The following is a 20248-nucleotide window of genomic DNA, read 5'->3' on the forward strand; positions in this document are numbered from 1 at the left end:
TTCGTATTCTATGCTGCTGACTGGCAAAATGCTGAAGTAGAGTTTACGTGGAAATAAAATTTGTTTTCAGACCTCTTTTGCCTTGCCAAAAGAATCTCTTGCCTATTATTTTTATTGTTTAAAATAAAAGTTTAATAACATAGAGCAATATGCCTCAAAATGAATGATGTTGTATCTAATTATGTGCAAAGTAGCCTGTCTTTAAGGAGAGAGAGAAGGTTAATGTAGGTGTTAAATGGATAGCTTCAAAGTTTTAATCTCAAAAGGATATGACATAAAACCTTAAGCTTTAAGGTTTTTTGTGTTCTTCCAAATAAATAATTAAAGCTATAAGATGATCATGTATTTTTTTCCATATTTTTCAAAATAAAGTGCTGACCACAAATGTGATATGCTCTGTCATCTCTTTTGCTCATCAGTGGGAAGATCCAACGTAGACAGTGAAGGAATTGTATGACAAAGCAGTATAGGGAAAAATTTCAAATTAAAGCTTGAAGGTCAGAATAAGCATTATAATAAATCTGTGTGAATACAATTTCTGCTATTACAAAATGTAATATAATAGTGGCTGTTACTGTAATTTCAAGCCACCGTTTATATCCGGTGTGTTATTGTTGATCTCAGATCTTGTGGTCCATGGAATTTGTAGACTTGCTCAGTCTTGCATACGTGTAGGGACTTTGCCCTTATGTTTTAACTTTTGAGAGAGAGAATGGAATCGATAGTATAGTGTTGTCTCAGTTGCATTGTATATTCTTATAGCTTATTTGGAATAAGTTCAGTATTGCAGATTTGGACAACATTGGCTCAAATCTTACAAAGTGCGTGAGGAAAAAGCAATATGCAATTGTGCAGTTAAGATTTATAACTATATTTTTATAATGGCTTGTCTTAGTTTAAACAAAATCTCTGAAGCATGTTACAGGCAACTGTGCAAATAGTTTGGGTTTTCTTTCTTATTTTCAAGTAAGTTGGTTTGAGGTTTTATTTTTGTTTGTTTTCTGTAGTTGCACAAGTGTTTTTAATGAAGAGGAGAGAGAGAGAGGTGTTACAAAAGGTTGAGTATAGGAGGAAGAATTGAACTTTTAGACTGCTTTAAGATGCAGATTGCATTTGGAAAGAGTTTGAGAACCCATGCTGTCATCTTAAAAATAGCATGCATGTTGGAATGTTGGATTTATCCCATAAAACTCAACTCATTTCAGTAAAAAACTGAAATAATTACTGAAACAGTATAATTAGTATGAGCACAATAATATAGGCCAAGAAACATGAAATTGTTAAATACTCTGCTGGGATGAAGATAGACAGTAATCATCAATCTAGATGACCACTGGATGGCATCTTTGTTCCACAGAATGACTTCTGAAAATTCAATCATCTGGAATTAAAAGTTGACTTTTATAGGAAATTGTTTGGCAAGAATGCCAGCCCTCTTTATGTATAAAGGTTTGTGTGTGTGTTTCAGTATCCAAACCCAAGCTCTTTTTTGTGATTAAGTTCCTCAAAGTCAAAAACAATATATTGATAGAGTTTTTCCCATTGGACTGGAAAAATTGTAGTCCCAACTATGGTTAAACATTTCCTACCAGTCTTCCATGTAACATTAAAAAAAAAAAAGATGTACTCACAGGTAGTGGATTGCCAGTGTAAGACAGAAGGAAATGATTCTGTCCTGGAGTTACAGTGTTCGTCTTTGTAAATGCTGTTGTATTGATGTTGATAATTTCATTAGAATCCTGGTTTGTGCCCAGATTAATTGTCTGTTTTCATTTAAAACTATTTTTTTAATTATAATGTGGTCACAGATCTTTACTCCAAATAAAAGTTGGAATAACTTAAGATGCTAAGCAGAAGGAAGGTAAAATATTGATTCTACTTTCTATTAAGCTATTAGCTATTAAGTAGAAGTGGAGGTTAGTATAAACTCTTAAAAAACATGTTTGTGAAGTCAAGAGTGCTCTCTCGATTTCTGTATGGATGATTGTTTGAGGGAGATGAAAGTACCTCAGTCCTGGCAACCTGATCTGGGAATACTGGGATTGAGACTGTATTACTGCTAGCCAGATTGTGTGTTACTGTGTGAGAAGTGCTTGCTAAAGCAGGCGAGATCATGGGGGCTGCATATAGAGAAAGCATTCGAGTATCTTGCTCAGTTAATATTTTAGCAAGACCCTTTAAGCCTGTGTGCTGGGCCCCTCAGGAGGCAGCGGCAGCCAGGCACTGCCCGACCTTGCAGGGCCTTCACACCCACAGTGGTGAAGTCTTTTTTTCCAGTACCTTCCGCCATCTTACATAGTTTTGAGTTTGTGTTAACGGTAACTACCTTTATATGAATTTGGTTTTGCTGTGGTTTAAAAGGCCTGCTGGATTTGGGCCTGGTGAGCCCTGGGTAGATTACGTTGGGTGGCGCTCATTCCATTTCAGGCGTTAAGGTTTTTAACTCCCTAAAATCTTAGGTTTTTCTCTTCTTGCTGCTTTCCTTTTGTAGTTAGAATCTTTGGAACTCATCACTAAATATTGTAAGTCACTGTTAGTTGCTACGTGGCCGAGTATGTTTCCCAGTTGTGGTACTGGGGGCCAGTTTCATGCTGGTTGGACAAGGCCAAGGACTAGTCGCTCAGCTGTGCGGTGAACGTGTGGGAGCCCAGCTTCTTCATGGCAGCTCCTGTCACCCTCCTGCCAGTATCACATATGTAATGTGAAATGTAAAAACGAAAGTCCTCTAGGCCCACTATGAAAACCATCAAGGCAGGAGATCACTTTTGTGACACTATCCTCTGGAACTTAATTCTAAGTGAAGAAATCAAGTGCTTAGCACTTGTGGAAAATAATAAAAGCTCATTTGTGTAGCATTTTTCTGACAATCAGTAAAATTTTCCATTTTCTTAAGTGTTGAGCACGTTTCTCCAGTTTTATACAAACAAAAATCCCTTCTTATATTTCTTCCTGCAAAGAAAACAAAATCAATATCTAACAAACCATAGAAGTTGTCCACCAAAATTGGCTGCTGTAGTGCAGATATCAAGGAGAGTATAGGAGGACAGGGAAAACCTAGATTATGGATTTCTAGATTTCTCTCCTTTTCTTCTCAGACCTTACTTGTAGCTTTTGGTGTTTACTGTAGGCCTTAAACTTCTTAAAGTGACAAAGTTTTCTAGGGGGCCTAGGATGACATCTATGTAATAATTAAATTAAAAAAAAAATCTTCTACATTAAGCTTTTGTTTGTTTGCTTTATGCAGTAGTAGGAATCCAGACTTAGATGTATGTGGATGTTTTCCATATATATATATATACACACTCAAAGGTTGTGTAATTGTTCCTAGAATATTCTGAAATACAGTGTTTGTGCCAGTAATGAATGTGCTAAAAACAGATGGTTGTTTCCACAGTTATGAGTCATACCTCATAGAGGTAGGAGGTAAAAAAAATGCTTGGGGGAGATACAGGTATGGAAATTCAAATTTTTTTAGTCAGTACTTGCTCGAGCTGTTGGGAAGGGTATTACAGGGCAAGCAGTGGCCTGGGAAGTGTTGCTGTCATCTTCCCAAATGCAGCTCATTTTTCTAAAACTGGTTGACATGTTCAACTTATTTTTGTGTGTTGCCAGAGAAAATACCAGCACATATTCAAACTACGTTTGGAACCCAGACTTAGCTATGTACTCATCGTGGTCAAAGAATCTTTCCTGACTATTGCTGAAAATGCTTTGGTGCCCGTTTTGATAGGAACGTATGAAACTGTGCAGGATTCCAAATTCATGATTTTGCTTTTAATGTCTGTGGGGGTTTTATGTATTTAATCATTTTGCTCCTACTTTTCAGCATAAAGAGAATAACCAAATGGTCTGCCTTTAGTGGGGATTGTTGCTTTTAGTTCCCTGGCCATCCTGGTGTCATTGATATCACTGACTCGCAGATGAAGAAAAGACACTTTTGTCACACCACCTGTTACAGACAAGTGGTCCTGCTTCTAAAGTTTTCCTAGTGTGATCAAAGAAATACTTGGCTATTTCTGAATCTGGAATATATTCTATGAAAATGGAGACCCTAGTGGTTGTGCTTCAAGTTGGCCTAGCCACCAAGCATGTTGCATGCTGATTACTTTCAGGGAAGCAGATAATATACAAAATGAATATATCACAAGCAGAATTATTTTTATTTGTTTTTTTTTTTCACTGTAGAGATGATGATGACTTCAATGATGTTGCCTCTATGGCTGGCGTTAATCTTAATGAAGAAAGTGCCCGAATTATGGCTACCAACTCTGACTTGGTTGGAACCCAGATACAGTCCTGTAAAGATGAACCCTTTCTTGCTGCTATACCTCTACATAAACGCATACTTGAAATGGGTGAGAAATGTGTCCTTTCCTTTTGATAGTGTTTCCTTTGGAGTTACGTGATTCTGTGTAACAGAATATTCTTAGCACTTAAGATTGTTTTTTAAGTGTTTTATTACATAATCTTGTATTACTAAACTTTCAAGGTTTTTGTGATAAAAGTAACTTAGTTATCTCAAGTTGGGAAAAAATAGTATACTGTTACTTTTATACTTCATGCTTTCCCCCTGTTTTTTATATCCAAGGATCTCAAAGCTCTTTGCAAACATTAATTATTTCTCACAATTCTCCTTCATGTTTTACACATGAGAAGATTGAAACAGAGAGGTAAAGTAAGTAGTACAGGTCACAGAGGACACCTGTGAATAACATTTAACAGAATGTTGAAGTTATCTGTCAAGATTTTCTTTCCCCATACAAACCAGTTACACAGTTCTTATACCTGCATCTATTTAAGCTCATAGTGATTTTCTTACAGCATGTTTTTCAAAAAGGTGTATTTATTTATCCTGGCAAAAAGGTGTTTTTATTTATTATGCCATTTGAAAATAGAAGTTAAAAACTTTAGTAGACAAAGATAACTACTCAAGATTAGTGATGTTTTAAGGTTAGTAACTATGCTCTGAGTGTATTTTCTATGACATATTTGATTAATATATATGTTCTACTACCTAAATGTGTCTTTCTCAACATAATTTTGGTAAATTTTCAGAGCTATCAGTGTCTTAAGATACTAAGCTCAAATCGTTTAGGGGCATAAATCATCTGTTTCTTTTAGACCTATGCTTACATCACTGGTTAAAGTTGTAAAATTTTTAGGCATTTACTTCTCATAGTTGTAAAGAGAAGACCAAAATCTCCTTAGAAGTCGGTACAGTTAGGTTTTTAAGTCATGCGGTTACTTCTGAAATGCTATTTGTGTTTGTATTCATTGAATTAATGGAAGCCTTTTTATATTGCAATTGCAGGCAAAGTTCTTCATTGACTTATTGTCAAGCTTCACTCTTGTATTTTAATTAGTGCCCTTTTAAGTTCTCAGGGAAATGAATTATTTTGCATGTTATAGTTACCATGATGTGATGATGTGATGACGGCATTATGTGATGCAGTTGGGGAAAGCGTATGTGCAATGTTTTGTGAGACGGCTTACCACCACCTGAGATGGAAAGCCAGAAGATGTTGTGAGGGATGCTCACGTAATAGTTTATACAGGTGTAAGAAAACAAAAAGGAAGCAGACATAAAACTGTTAAAAAGAATGGGAAATCAGTAATGAACTTGCCATATAAGCCTTAATGAACTGTCTGGGTGTAACAATTGCTGCACAACATGAAGCTGTAATTACAAGTGCAGGACTTACAGGAATCTGTACATACTTTAAGAGCCACAGAACCCATCACACTATTCATCACTGCCTTTTGGGGTTTGCTCCTCTGAGGAACAAATCCCTATGGCTGTTTTTGAAGCTTTATTGGCTTTGATAATTGAAACGAAACTTTCAAAGCTTTTAAAAGCAGCTGCAGGGATTTACTTCTCAAAAGCAGTGAATCCAGAAGAGCGGCCACTCCTAGTGATCTCCTGCAGCCACTTTTAGAGCTTTATTTTGGCTTTACATGAAGCCTTTTATAGTTTTGAAAGTGGCTGTGGGGTTCACTAGTGGCTACTATCTGGGATCTATGGCTCTTGAGGAGAGAATTCCTTCAGCTGATTTTTGAAGTTTTAGAAGCTTGGTTTTCACTGTGTGTGGCCAGATTTGTTGTTTGCATAGGACCACACACAAATTTAGTAGTTTGTGCTACTGGGCACTTAAAATAACGACATTTTAAGTACACGACAAAACTCAGTCTTAGCATATGTTGCTGTGCCTAGACACACCAGGACTAAGCAAAGAAGGCTGTGACCTTCTCGAGCACGTTAGGAAAAAGAAAGTATGTTATGTGAGTCCTCACTCTTCTGTTTTCATTCTGCCTGTTGACAAATGAGATAAAATATTGTTTCTCCTTACTTTTACCTGAATGTGACTTAAACAGACCTTATTTTCTACCTTTAAATCTATTCATATTTGAACACTTTAGTTTTAGGGCACATTTTAAATGTTTTAGTAAGAGAGGTATTTGTGGTATGTACAGTATTAGGAAACTGCTCTTCTCTCCTTTCTCAGAAGCTAGATCTTTCAAGTTTTCTGTAATATTAATCTCCTTCTCTTTTCTGAGGAAGAGCTCTGTCGAGCAACTCAGTAGTGTTCCCTAAAGGCTGTTCCAGAGATTGTGCTTCCATTCACCAGAGTCAGAATATAAACTGCTAAAGTGAGAGCAGATGCTATTCAGTCTTTGGCAGTAACCACCAGCCAGATGCCTCAAAGTTATAGTGAAGGAGGTTTCTTAATATATTGTACATTCTTATCTCTACTGTAACTTGGCAGTGTTGTAATCCAAAGTTTATATTAAATCTAAATGACTAAATATTATTATTGATCCTTTTAAATGGAAGAAGTAACCGAAAGGTAATTCATGCAAAGATATTAATTCACTTCCCACATACTTCCTTATCCAATTTTGTATCTAGTCATCTTTGGCTGGTAATCATTGCCATTTGTTCATGTAGGAAGACAGGGCTGTGGCTGTTTCAGATTTTTCTTTGATGCAAAATCAAGAGTGGGTATTTCTTAGCAGATAATGTATTTCTTTTGCTGTTCTGTTCAGGATCATAAAATGTTGCATCCTGATCTTTCTACATGACAGCACAGCACAATTAAGCATATGCAAAGAGTTGTAAGGTTTTTGTTTCTGTGTTTGGGAAGTTGAGAGGCAGAGGTTGGCGTTCATGCACGTGCATGCTGGTGTGCATACAAACTCGTAAAACTTTGAGGGTCTTTAACTTTAGTAAAACGAGTAGTATTTCTTTAAAGGGCAAGATAAGCCAATTAGACTCTCACAAATAATGCTGAAAAATCCTAACTTTTGCATGTGGTTTTGCGGGAAAGAAACAAGAACAATAACTTGAATAATTTGTAATTGTTTCACTTTTATTAATTCATAAGCTATTTCCTGGTGGGTAAGAATACTGTATTAGTTAGGTTTTGGAAGTTAATTTTTGACATTTTGAGTTTCCATTCTTTACCAAAAGGGGCATCACTTCAATAAATAAAACATTATGACTTAGCAGGTTGTTTTAAGTGTGGCAGTTTTCTCTGGTTTGTAACCATCTTGTGAAAATAGAAACTCCTTGACTCAGAAGTTACTTTTTATTACAGCATTGTTTCTGAGAGCAGGTAAGAATTAGGCTACGCTGTATTTTATATTTAATATTAGTGAAAGGTAGCAGGATATAGTGAAGGATGGGATAAAAGGTGACCCTTTTTATGTTGCCTGATAAATAAATCCATGGAAAAAGGGAACAGCTATGTTGTGTACTTTCCTGAGAAGTCTTTTGACTGAGAGTTGGTGTCTCTAGAACTTCCACTAGCACTTCCAAAAAAACTTTGCTTTATATTTTGGGGTCAGCAGAGCATGATATCCTCACAAGTTTAGAATCTGCAGCAGTTCATTCATTCCCACAGCTTTTGTTTTAATTCTGACTTCTAGAATTCTGGTTCTTCTAGAACCAGATTATGCATTTTGCTTCTTTCTGACCATCTAGAATTTCAGAACTTGTGGAGAATCTTAACCATAAATTAACTGTCTTAATGCAATAATAATGAAACATAAGTCTGGCATAGTGTATTCTTTGACTTAGATTGTTTCTTTCTCTCTCTTCACTTTCAGTGTTCTTCATCCAATTTTTCTACTTCAGTTTTTATTATTACAGAGCACTGGCTGAAGAGAATAATTACAAATGTGACATTCTGAGAAATGCGGGACTGGTTTGGCCATGTTGAATACATTTTAACTGTCCATCTTGTATTTCCAAATTATTTTTACTTAAATATGTATGATGAAAATGGAGAATCATCAAATATATTTTTATTTTACATTCATTCAGAAATATTTTTACATCTGCATTAGGAAATCATTTTTTTCTATAGTATGATTTTATGAAATGCTGTATTTGTCTGTTGTCTAGCATTGTGACAGATTTCCTTTGGAAAAAGTCTTAGTACATTGACAACATAGTATGCACACCTGCAACATTTCCTGTCACAAAATCAGTACTGGATTCTGATTTTTAGGGTAGAGTACATATAGTGGTGTGGGCCAATTATTATGAAGCTTGAAAATGTGCTGATGAATCTACATTCTCCTAGTCCAGTAGTTAACAGGCCTACAGTCTTCCTTTAAAACAGCTTCAGGGACTTGATAGAATTAAGCCACTGTCTCTGTTAATGTAATGGTTGTAGGGTTAGGCTCAACAGAATTTATAGATGTAACTTTTTGTTATTTTACATGTAATATATTTTTTTAATTCTGTCTGATTAAATATTGATCATTTTTCTTCCTTGATTCTTTCGTTGTTCAGTCACGCTTGAGTTGCACGTCTGCTACAAGAATGCATGTTAAAACATAAGGAAATAGCTTATCTGTGTTTTCTGTATTCTGGAGTGCATTGAATCTACTATGTGGTATCACAGTGGCAGCCCAGTTGTATGCTTATGTATATATTTTAAATAAATAATTTGTATACTCCAGAGGGCATTTTATATTGTTAAACCTTCTTAAAACTGATAGGGATGTTCTTCATGGAAGCAGGCCCGTAGATTTCAGAGCCTCTATTTAAAGCATTTGTTAGTAGTTTAATAAGAGAGTCATTCTGTCATCCCTGTTTCATCTGTTTGTTTGTCAACAGTTGTATTCATGTTTGAATGAGATGAAACTGTACTATTGATGATTGCTCTTTCATATACAGAGCTGTTCTAACATAAAAGTATACTTATTTCCCTGGTTGGTTTACTTTAGAGGGTTTTTATAGCTGCTTAGATTACAGTTGTTGTGGCTTCTGAAATTTCGAGCTATCAGATTGCCTGTGAACATAATTTTTTGTTTTCACTGCACTTCTTGTTGATGTCACTTAGTCGTTTTCATTGCTGACTTAGGTTTTTATCCGTGAGTTGATTTGTCTTCAAACTTAAATACTCCTTTTAATACCAGTTTTTCCACCACCATCTTTCTGTCAAGATGACCTCCTTAAATACCTGTGGGCATAACTCCTGATTGTGTTTGGAGATAGTTCTAACATATACTTGTTCTTAAACATAGCATTTTGAAGTTGTGCATTGTCCTAATGACATTCTTAGTCCACTTGAACTGTACCTGGAGTGGTGTTTTCTGTGGTTCTGGGCGCCTTTTCTCAGGATAAAAATGTTGTTAGGTATTGTATAATCCAAATTCCAAGTTACTGTGCATGCCAAATACATTGGCTTTCTCTGATTCTTAGATACTTAGATTACAAGGTGTGCATTGCTCCCTGTCTTCCTACCAATGTCCATAGTTGTGATAATTTAGTTTCTTACATTGAGACTGGAGTTTATTGTATGTTCAGTAGAGAATCTGGTTTTATATTCCAACCTAATAAATTGCTAATGTTTCAATATTAAAAAACAATTATATGTTACTTATATTTATTATTTCTTTTTCAAAAAGGTGGGAATACATTCCCATCTTAGTATCAGCAGCAGTGTTGCCAAATAAACATAACCAGTAAGTATTTCAGCAGAATGTTAAACTATATTGTTGTTCTTTCTTTAATAGGTCCATGATTAGACTTCCTGTTTTACAAGATGTCCCAACATGTGTTGGAATGGTAACTTCAGTACCACCTGAGAGCTTGGATTTTGCCTTTCTGTGAAAGGTAGGGCAGCTTCTGTTCAATATTTTTTGTGTATTTCTAAGGTTTTCTTTTTATTAATCTTACTGGTTCTGCAACACTACAGAATCTGAGTTATGCTTTTAGCAGTATCACCTCTAAGTGCCAGAATTGATAATATTTCATCAAACAGTTATTTTTTAAAAATAAATGTAGATATGTTCAAACTATTTATGAAGAAAATGAAGCTGTTTCTTCAGGCATAATTTTCAGAGGTTTAACTCCAATTGAACTGAGAGCATGACCGTACTACTTGCTCTCAAAAATATTTGGAGAATTCAGGTTCTGTTTTCACCATAATACCTTGCTTCTGTTTCATGAATGTAGTGGAAGAACCTTCTTTAAAAGGTCTTGCTGTTTCTGGAAGGCAGTTCTGGCCTTCAGGGCCTACCAAAATACATTGCCCAGCCTCAGAATAAGTTTGTGTCTGGGAATTGAATGACTTAAATTTCTGGTCTCTGCAAAGGAGAGTAAAAGTAAGACCATCATTCTGTGGAGATGCATTATCTACCAGATTCATTTATAAAGTCCATCTCAATAAGAGATTTCTGGTAATAAATATTAGATGTAAAATAAGAACAATAAAAAGAAAACCTTAGAGAACCATTCAATATTGCAATAAAGCTGACTTACATTATCCCTGTAGGCAAACTCCATGCTCTAGAGGTGGTACTAATGTCCCCAACTCTCAACACATGTTGGAACATCTTTGTGGAGGAGGAAGTCATTGATCAGTGAGCAGCATCTTCAAGGATCATTTAAGGGGGAAAAAGCAAAAGGTAATATTTTCTGAAATATGTTGGAATGATTGTTCATTACGTTTATTTGGCAATCCTGCTGCTCATACTAAGGTTGTAGTGTTTTCATTTCTTAAAATTGCTGAAAAACCTCATAAGCTTCACTTTAGTCTTTCCTTTTCCCTTGAGTTTGAGTTGCATTTGTTAGCCTCCTTCATGTTGCTGAGTTGACTGCATACGAAGTCCAGATTCTACTATAACTCATTGGCAATTTTGAAGCCTTTTTTCAGTGGTTATAATACGGAGAGTGTTAGTCTGTGGTTTAACCAGTTTTGCAGTGTCTGGTGTTAAATGAAGTAAGTCACAGCCAAATGTTGCAAATGGTTGAACTGGTACAAAGACATTCTTCTGGTAATGAAAGGGTATTTGTTTTCAAGGATGTAGCTGTAACCAGATGAGGCACCACTATCTGTTCTTGCACAGTAATGTAGAAGTGCAACTTCAGTATCAGCTATCATAAACTACAACTATTTTGAAAAAATCAAATGACCATGTCTGATCTGAATACACTTTGTAGTGGTGGATGATCTAGTGATGCACAGGTTTGGTTTTAATGAATGTGGCACAGTGTCCTGATCTTGACAACTTCTCTAATCCTGGACATACACAGATGAAGGTGCTGACATTTTGAAATTCAGGTTATGGTCTTCAGTCTACCTTTCTGGTATCCTTTATAATTTAAATTTCCTGTCTTCTTTGTGCATATCCTTTCCAGATGACATGCCCTTCCCACCTCCTTAAAATGAGGCCTTAAGTTGAGCTGGTCTGCCTGGTGTCAGGCTTGTAGTGGACAACTGTGATATCTGTTCAGATGTGTCACCAATAAGGCTTTTATAATGTCAGAGAGATGGTTTCTCCGGGATAAAAAAATATGCCAAAATGTCTGCATTGTTTACAGAAGTTGCTTTAAAAGAACCAAAGCATACAGGCAAATTCTTGTACTTGGTATTCATTTTAATCCTAGCGTGGATGTGATTGAGAGTGTGGTCTGTTACTGTGAGGACTATGTTACAAGATGTTGGCATCTGTGCCTCCACATGTGTTTGTCATCTCTGACGTTCTTACAACAGTTCTTCTCCATCTCTCTCACCTGACATACTCTCATAATAATATACTTCTTGTATTTAGGCCTGAGGTCCTGTAATAGGTTAGTATCTTTTGATCTTGAACTTTGTCTAAGAAGCACATTCTTCTAGCCTGCATGAAAACAGGTAGAGGATAAATCAACATCTCTGTTGTTTTCATAAGGACTCTTATTGGTGTAATTGCCTTATTAGTTCTTTACCATCTGGTCCCTCTAACAATCTCTTGATTTGACTCTGTAGTGAGTAACCAAACACAGAAGTACATGGAGGCATGTACTGTTATTCGTAAAAATAGTGAACATATTTTCCAGTTCTTTACGGTCAATTTGTGTTTATTCTTGAATGTTCCTGTGTCTTTGGATATGCTTATTATGTTGTATTTTTGTTTTGAGAAAACTGAGATTAAAAAAACCTATGTAAGTGTAATCTGTGTATTCTCATCTGACTTGTTAAGGCCTGCACCTATTTCAGTTCTCATCTTCTCCTCTGTCTTTTACATTTTCCTCAAACTGTTCAGTTGCAGCATGGATTATGGGGTAGGATCTGGTTGTAGTTCTCAAAAATTCTTTGACCTTCAGTGCCTCCCTTTTAATAACTTCAGCATCCTCCCTTCTTTTAAGATATACAAATGAAATTGCACAAAAGGAATCTTAAAGAGGAATTATTAAAAGAGAAGGAATTAAACATCAAAATTAAGGATAATGTGTTTCCTTAGTACACTCAGATTTTGATTTCTTCTAAAAGAAATGAAGTAATACACAGTTCAGTTACAGGGAAAAAAAAAAAACCAGAAAAGTTTAAAAGCAGTAGCTTCTGTTCCATCAGAGTTTACATTGTTTCTGTCCTCTCTGATCTAGCTGTTAATACCAAATATTTTCTTCTCCCAGATGCGCTGCTTCCTTGATTTGTGGCAGCTCCTTCCATTTTCCAAGCCTCCACATACCTGTACATAATGTTTGGTGACTAGCTTGGTTCTGTTAGAGACAAACCACTAAGGATAATAAAAAGACTGTTTAGGGATGATTAATAGCTACCTTTCAACTGTTTAATTATCTAGCTTAGAGACAGAATTTTGGAAACTGGATTGTCTGGTTATATATATTTTAGGTTAGACCTCTTCTCAAATTAGTTCTTTCTTTTTGCCAAAAAGTATGAATTATGTGTGGGTTCCCAGACTTACCCACCTGGTTGAGAATTCTTAGAGAAGTGAAGGCTTCCCCCCCACCCCCACCCCCCCCCCGCCTCCATTCTTACATGACTTTCATCAAAAACACCAATTGTGTAAGTAGGGTTAAAAGTAGGATTCTTGAGAAATTATTTTTCTACTTGATGAATTTTTTCGTCCTGCCCCAAATCCCACCAACTTGCATAAGAGCTTTGAATCAGCACAGAATCAGACATTTTGGCCTGGGTTACACATAGATTTTGTATGGATACAACTATTTCTTTGGTTCTGTTGTGTTAAAATAATTACACCAATATGACCCCCTGGAATGGAGATGTATTTCTGATTTTCCCACAAGAATTAGGAATATCAAATGAAATCATAAGGTAAAAGTTCAAAACAAGCAAAAAGAGCTATTTTTTTTGCCAGACAAGTAGTCAAGTTGTGGAACTCTTTGTTTTAAGATGTTGCAGGTTCAAAAAATTACTTGAAAAATTAATGGGAAAAAATTTCCATCCTGACTTAACAGAGAGGTAGATAAGATCCTCTAACTTAGGATGGTCCTGGGTTGTATTTTGTCGCATAGTTACCAGTGCACTTCTTTTTTTTCCCTAATAGTCTTCTAGCATCGTCTCCCACTATTGCTATTAGAGAAAGGATGCTAGACTGTATCAGCCAGTATAGTTTTTCTTAAACTTTTTATACAATTCTATAAATGTGTAATTATTTATTATAGTATAGTTTGTACAGAGTAAGTTAAATCCACTGTAGTACCTGAAAAAAGCTTTATGAGTGGTTTTGTACCAGTGCATTCACATTACAGATGTTAGGAGTCTTAGTTGAATCTTACTTTGCTAAAATTATTTGGTTGGCATTTACTTTGGAGGGAGTAGGAAGAGAAGAGAAAATTAAGATTGGTGTAACGTTTATTCGGAATTTTTTTTCCTTTAGGTTACATTACAATTGTATGGCTGGTTATCTTTTTTTTTTTTTCCCTGCTGTGTCTTGCACTGAAAATAGCTATGTATTTTGAGAATTTTAATCCCTAAATTTGGGATTTATTAATTTATTTTTAAAAAGTAACTGATGTTACACCAGTTTCTCAATTCACAAAATGCCTCTTGGGGAATCATCTCAAGGTGGATTGTTCTGAAGAAGTATAGAACAAGTACTACACCCAGCAAGTCTTGAGTTCTCAAGATGACCGTCCACTTTAATCCAGAAACTGGCTCATGAGATATTTTTAATCCTATGAGAGGAGGAATGTTCTTTTACAAACAAGCTTACTGAAATAATCAATGTAGGGTCTTAGGCTACTTTGTAATTAACAATTACATGGTGATAAAAAAATCATTCTCTTTAGCAAAGGCAGTTTATAACATACGGAGGTGAACTGGAAATATAGTGTTGGACAGTCAGTGTCAGATACTGGTTTACAAAATCTTTCCCATTCCAGTTCAGGGCTGGTTTGGAGCTCTGGAACATACCTTGGCCGTCCGCCCCTCACAGGGGGGTGCTGGGTTTGTATCTGCTAGAGGGAATCATTTACCAAATCTCAAAGCACTTGGCGCTGATTCTCTCTCATTTGGCAGGATACACACCCTAGCCCATGGCTTCCCTAAATACACTCCAGGTTATGGGTTCCTCAGAGGCGCCTGCTCAAATGACTTCCTTTGCATTGGCTGTTTTTGTGAAGGTTAGCAACTGAAGTTTTTTTGGTTTCTCCTTTCTTCATCCTGTCTTCCAGCACCAGACAGGCTGTTGTACAGCACATGAACATTTATTATTTACGTGTTTAGTTAGTAAGACTTAGTGACGCTTTATTTAAAGGACTGAAAACAGAAAATTACAGCTAAAATTATCATACTGTTTCTTTTGCCTGGGATCACTAGGTTATCTTCTACCCCTAGGAATCTGTAATCCTAATCATCAGAGCTAGTGATTTGTTGTTTGCGCGATCACTCTGTTTAACAAGCTTTTCCTTCAGTTTTTAATACTTGAAGTCTGTCTGGGGCTCTGGCAGCACCCCCAACACAACCCCAGGGTATTCTGTACCCAGACAACCTCCTCAGTGTTTTTCTTTGGTGTGTTCCATCCCCCATTCTCTAGTTTAATATTTAAGATTGGGGTTTCCCTTTGAAAGCAATATGAATGAAGTATTGATGGATTACTTTGAAGGCTGAGGACACTGTGATATGGGAGTTGTACCCCATTTTTAAGTGCCACCTGGTTAGGTTGGGACAAGTAAGTTCAATAATTGGCTACTCAGGATGCCAAAGGCCCTTACTGCATTCGAGTTTTCCCCCTTGTGTTTAGTCAGCCTGACAGCTAAATGTTATTGCTCCATGTAGAATTAATAATATAAATAGTATGAGACAAAGCACCTATTGCTTTCTGTTGATTTCATGACCTGCTTTCTGTAGAGACCACAGGTGGTGTGTTTTAGCACATACAATATTGCTTGTCTAGTTTTAGCAGGTGAAATGCTCTCCACTTTCCTCCAATTTTTTAAGCTGTTACTCTTCCAGAAGTTCCTATATAGCTTAAGTCTTGAACAGTGACCACTTAACTGATCATGTTGTATTTAATTACATGTAATTTTACAGAGATTAAGGAGTTCAAAATGTTTCACTGCTGACATCTACAGCAGAACTATAAAATCATCATTTTCCTTTATGCTGTTGAAATGGAAGAATGGAATTTATTAAGGAATAGTTTGGAAGGCTGCAGAAATTCAAGTGTTAGTTTTACCAATACCTTGCTTTTCCTGATGGGAAAGATTGCAGAGGGACTGAGGCATGTAAAGCTGTGGTGGTTCTGTTGAGATAAAAGAGGAAGGGGGCTTGAGCCTGCAATTGTAGATGCAATCCAAGGCACAGCCTAGTACTTACTGTGCTGTGGGGATGAGGTAGGTAGACACAACCAGATGCATCTTTGTTACGTTATTCTAGATCTGAAGTTCTGATGCTGTTGAAAGAAGTTTAAAAGTTTAAACAAATTATGCCCCAGACTGAAAGGAGATGGACTTTTGTGATTTATTTCCATCTTTTAGTATGCAAGCCAGCTGTAACAGCAGAAGAGGCCTGGACCTAAGAAATCTGGTTCCAGTTGCATCTTGGGTCAGTATTTCATGCACAGAACTTAAAGTTTAAGAAGTTGCTCCTGGTTTTAAGATGATAGCAGAGAGTGCTTTCAGCATTTCTGACTGACCTGTGATTAGGGCAAATAGAAACTCATTATGCGTGTTCTCCATGTTTCTGTTGAAGGACAAGACAAATTCAAGCCCTAAATACATGCTGTTTAACTGTTTAAAACCAGTTCTTCAAGGTTTTTCTGTTTTAAGTGTAAACGTAAAGAGATTTTATACAGGCACTCAATAATTTATCACATCAATAATCAGAGTCAGACCTGATGTTTTACAAATAATTTTTTTATCTTTGATCTCAATCCTGTCAGTCCTCTTAAAGTATAAATTATTAAAGTAAGTTTTTGATTGTTTGAAAGCCTATCTGCAAAGATAGTATTTTTCTTCTGCTTCTCAAATAGGGCAGTACTCTTCTTACGATTTATTTCAGTTTGTTTGATCAATAAAATATAATTAAACTTTTAAAGTGCAGCAGAGCCAGTACCTTTCAGATAGCTAAGCAGATGATAGCACTCTTCAGAATTTTCACTTCTTGGGACCTGAAAATTTTCAATGACAAGGTTTAGGTGCTTTTATGTTTGTAAAAAACAATCTTGTGCTAGTGACACATATGCCAATATCAGAATAATATTGCTGAATGTTTTTTCCCCTCAAGGTTTTTGGAACTTGTATATAAGTTCTAACTTTATAGAACCTCTACTGCAGTATCTCAGAGTTGTAAATAGAATATAGTTTATTTGTAACAAAAATATTCTAACACTTATACTTCGTTTGCATACTGTTTTGTATACTGTAGATCTTTATGAAATGCCGATTGAACCATGGTTTGCTATTAAGGCTTCCAAACATGTAAATAAGAATTAATAAGCAGGCAGGCTTTATTGTGTTGTTCTATAAATGCTTGGCAGATGAGAAATCTGCTTATTTGGGGGGTATTAATTTGCTATCTTATACTTTAAATACAGGATGGTGTTACAGAACTGACTGCTCTCATAGCATTTGATGCCTCTGAGGATGTGTTGAAATTTGGTCTTGCCACCAAGAATTGAAGTGTTCATGCAACTGGTCATCAATTCCTGATGGCCTTGTACAGTTCTGATGTAGTATAGATATGGCAAGAAAATTTGCATGAAGAATGTGACCTTAGTTGTGTCTTCAAAAATACCAAAACTCAAATTCAAGTGGAGAGTTAAATGGTTATAATTACAGCTTGGAGCACTGCTTTGCTCCAGCACCATTTTTGTTGTTATCCTTGGTGATGTTTTTATCATAGCTCTAGGAAAAGTTCAGAATTACATTGCTGAAGTAATTTTAAAGACTTATAGCATGTACTTGTTATCAAAAATGTCTAAATTTAACAAATGTATTATTTAAAAGCAAGCAACTTTTTTCAAATTACATATGTCTTGATGTTTTACTTTTAAGTGTGTGGCTCCTTACTGCTTTAAATGCAGAATTTGGGTTGCAAAGCTGCAAGTTTACATGGCCACATTATCAAACTTAAAGCACATTAAGAAGATCACCTAAAAGTCAGAAACAAGTTCAACTTTTTTAAATAAAAAACAGATGATAGCAGTCTGTTGATATAAAACATTTTTTTTTTTTTAAATCTTAATTTTATGTTTGGGTTTTGTGTTTCTGTATGCATGTAAGTGTATATATTATGACTTACTGTTGCACTGATCAGGTGGTGCAATTAAGACCAGAATCCAGAATGCTAGGACCTAAATAAAAATATCTGTAGATGAAGCCACTGTCCAGTGACTTGGTTAGAAAGATGAATACTATATTGAGGATATTTGTGTTTTGGTGTTTTGTGATACGATCAAAGATGTATAGTATTTTAAAATATATATGTGTCTATGTACACATTTCTTAAAATGATATATTTCTTTTCCCACAGCATCATCATCATCAGTCTGGGGAATCTTGTAAAGGGAAGAGAAGCCTTTCTGTATTAAAACTGGGGAAAGTAATTATGCAGACTAGGAAGAATATCTCAGGAATTTCCTTTTTAGAGTTCAGCATTATTTTCCTTTGATGGCAGACAGAATTCCGGTATGCTTTTTATAAATGCGAGTGGATGAAACTCAGGAGGAGATGTAGCAGTGAAGAAAAAAAACAACCTAAGACTTTAGTATAGAAACATATGAAAATTAACAGTTTCCAGCCCTTTGCAAAGATTCAGTTTCTACTTGATGTTTTCTCTGAGTAACAGAAAGCAAAAAAAGATGATCTCCAAACAATACTACTAGAGCTTCTTAGGTCAGCAGATCAGTAAGGTGGTATGCATGGCTGTTTATGAAAGTATAACTAGGCCAGCCTGTCCAAGTGTAGATGAGATTGGTAATTTTCCCATCCTTGCCCCAAATACAGTCCCAGTATTTAAGTACTGTGCCAAATCTTGATGTAATATACAGCCCTGGAATGCACTCTGCTTGTGACATCCTATGCTAACAAGATTTTGACTAATGTCATTTAGAACAGGGAAGACGCGATGATGCTTCCACACATGATGAATGTTGTGCATGACAAGCTGACTTTTAAAAAATTTATCTTTTTGTCTTTTTGTAGTCTGGTTTCTTGGCACTAATTCATTTTTGGGGAAATTTGTTTTGTATTATTTCTTCCTTAGCCTGTTTCCAAAGAAAGCTAGCCTTAAGTGACTGAACAGTCTGTTTGCCTTCCTTCTCTCTCCCTTCAGGTAACTTTTGAGTCCATTGATAAATTGGCAGCTAGATAGCCCCTCCATGTTGAGGGGAAAATCAACTGTTTTTTTCTTTCCTTTGCTCTTCTGTCTTGGTTGGCTGCCGGTCAGCACTCTTGTACAAACTGGCCAGGCTATCCTCAGAGCAAGCTGGCTGTTCCCAGCTAGCAAGCTGGACAGATACGGACTAGGAGACATGCCAGGGGGTGGTTCTAGATGTATGAGGGAAGTAAGGGTATTTTGCGATAATAAGGAATATGGGAGGATGTTGGAGCTATGCAGGAGGACAGGGATCATTGAGTCACTCAGGCTGGAAGAGAACTTGAGTGGTCATCTACTTCAACCTCTTGCTCAGTGCCGTGTCAACATTAAATTCAGACAGAGTTGCTTAGGGCGTCATCTGGCTGAGTCTTAAAAACTTGGAAAGTGGGAGAATCCACAATGTTTTTGTGCAAAGTGTTCCAGTACTTAATTATCTTCATAATGAAGAATTCTTCCCTACATCCAGTGAGAACCTCTGCTGTTCTGGTGTGTGATGCTTCTTCCAGGGATCCTCAATAGAGTCTGGCTCCATCCTCTCAATAACCTCTTCCCTAAGCCTTCTCTAGGATAAAGAACCCTGAGGTTCTCATATAGGTCATATGCTTCAACCCCATAACCATCTCAGTGACTTTTCACTGGACTCTGGTTTTTCCAAGTCATTATCGTGCTGGGTACCCCAAAACTGATTGCAGTATTCTAGATGTGGGCTGAGTGAGGAGGACTAATTGCGTCCCTTGTTGTGTTGGTTACTCTTGATCTACCATTGTGCTGTCGATACAACCCACTATGCTGTGTCTTCATTGTTGCCAGGATGCGCTGCTGAATCCTAGTTAGCCTACTGACTCGTGTGCTTTCCATCAGCGATGCAACCCTGGTAGGCAGTCCCCAGCCCATATCGTTGCAGAGAGTTAGTCCATCCCAGGTGCAGTACTTTGCATTTGTCACTGAATGTCACAAAGGTCCTGTTGGCCCATTCATCGGGTCCTTCTGGCTGGCAGCCCTTCCCTTTGCACTACTCAGTGTGGTGCCATCTGCAAACGTGATGGGGGTGATTCGTGCCTCCCCCTCCAGGTCACTGAGACAGGTGTTAAAAGGTGAGTCCCAGGACAGATTCCTGAGGGACTCAATTTATAACTGGCCTCCAGGTAGTTTTCTGGGCTTGGGAA

The 20248-nt window shown here is 36.6% G+C and overlaps 1 protein-coding gene across 1 annotated transcript in view; it reads left to right on the plus strand.

The window, feature by feature from the left end:
- The window catches only part of LOC119157640 (transcription initiation factor TFIID subunit 4-like), a 146358-nt gene that overhangs the window by 41433 nt on the left and 84677 nt on the right, over positions 1-20248 (plus strand). The window contains exon 10 of the mRNA XM_037408707.1: positions 4186-4355. Coding sequence (XP_037264604.1) covers positions 4186-4355 — 170 coding nt within the window. The remainder of the gene's footprint in view (positions 1-4185; positions 4356-20248) is intronic.

Source organism: Falco rusticolus, chromosome 15 (genome assembly GCF_015220075.1).
Source record: "Falco rusticolus isolate bFalRus1 chromosome 15, bFalRus1.pri, whole genome shotgun sequence".
NCBI lineage: Eukaryota > Metazoa > Chordata > Aves > Falconiformes > Falconidae > Falco > Falco rusticolus.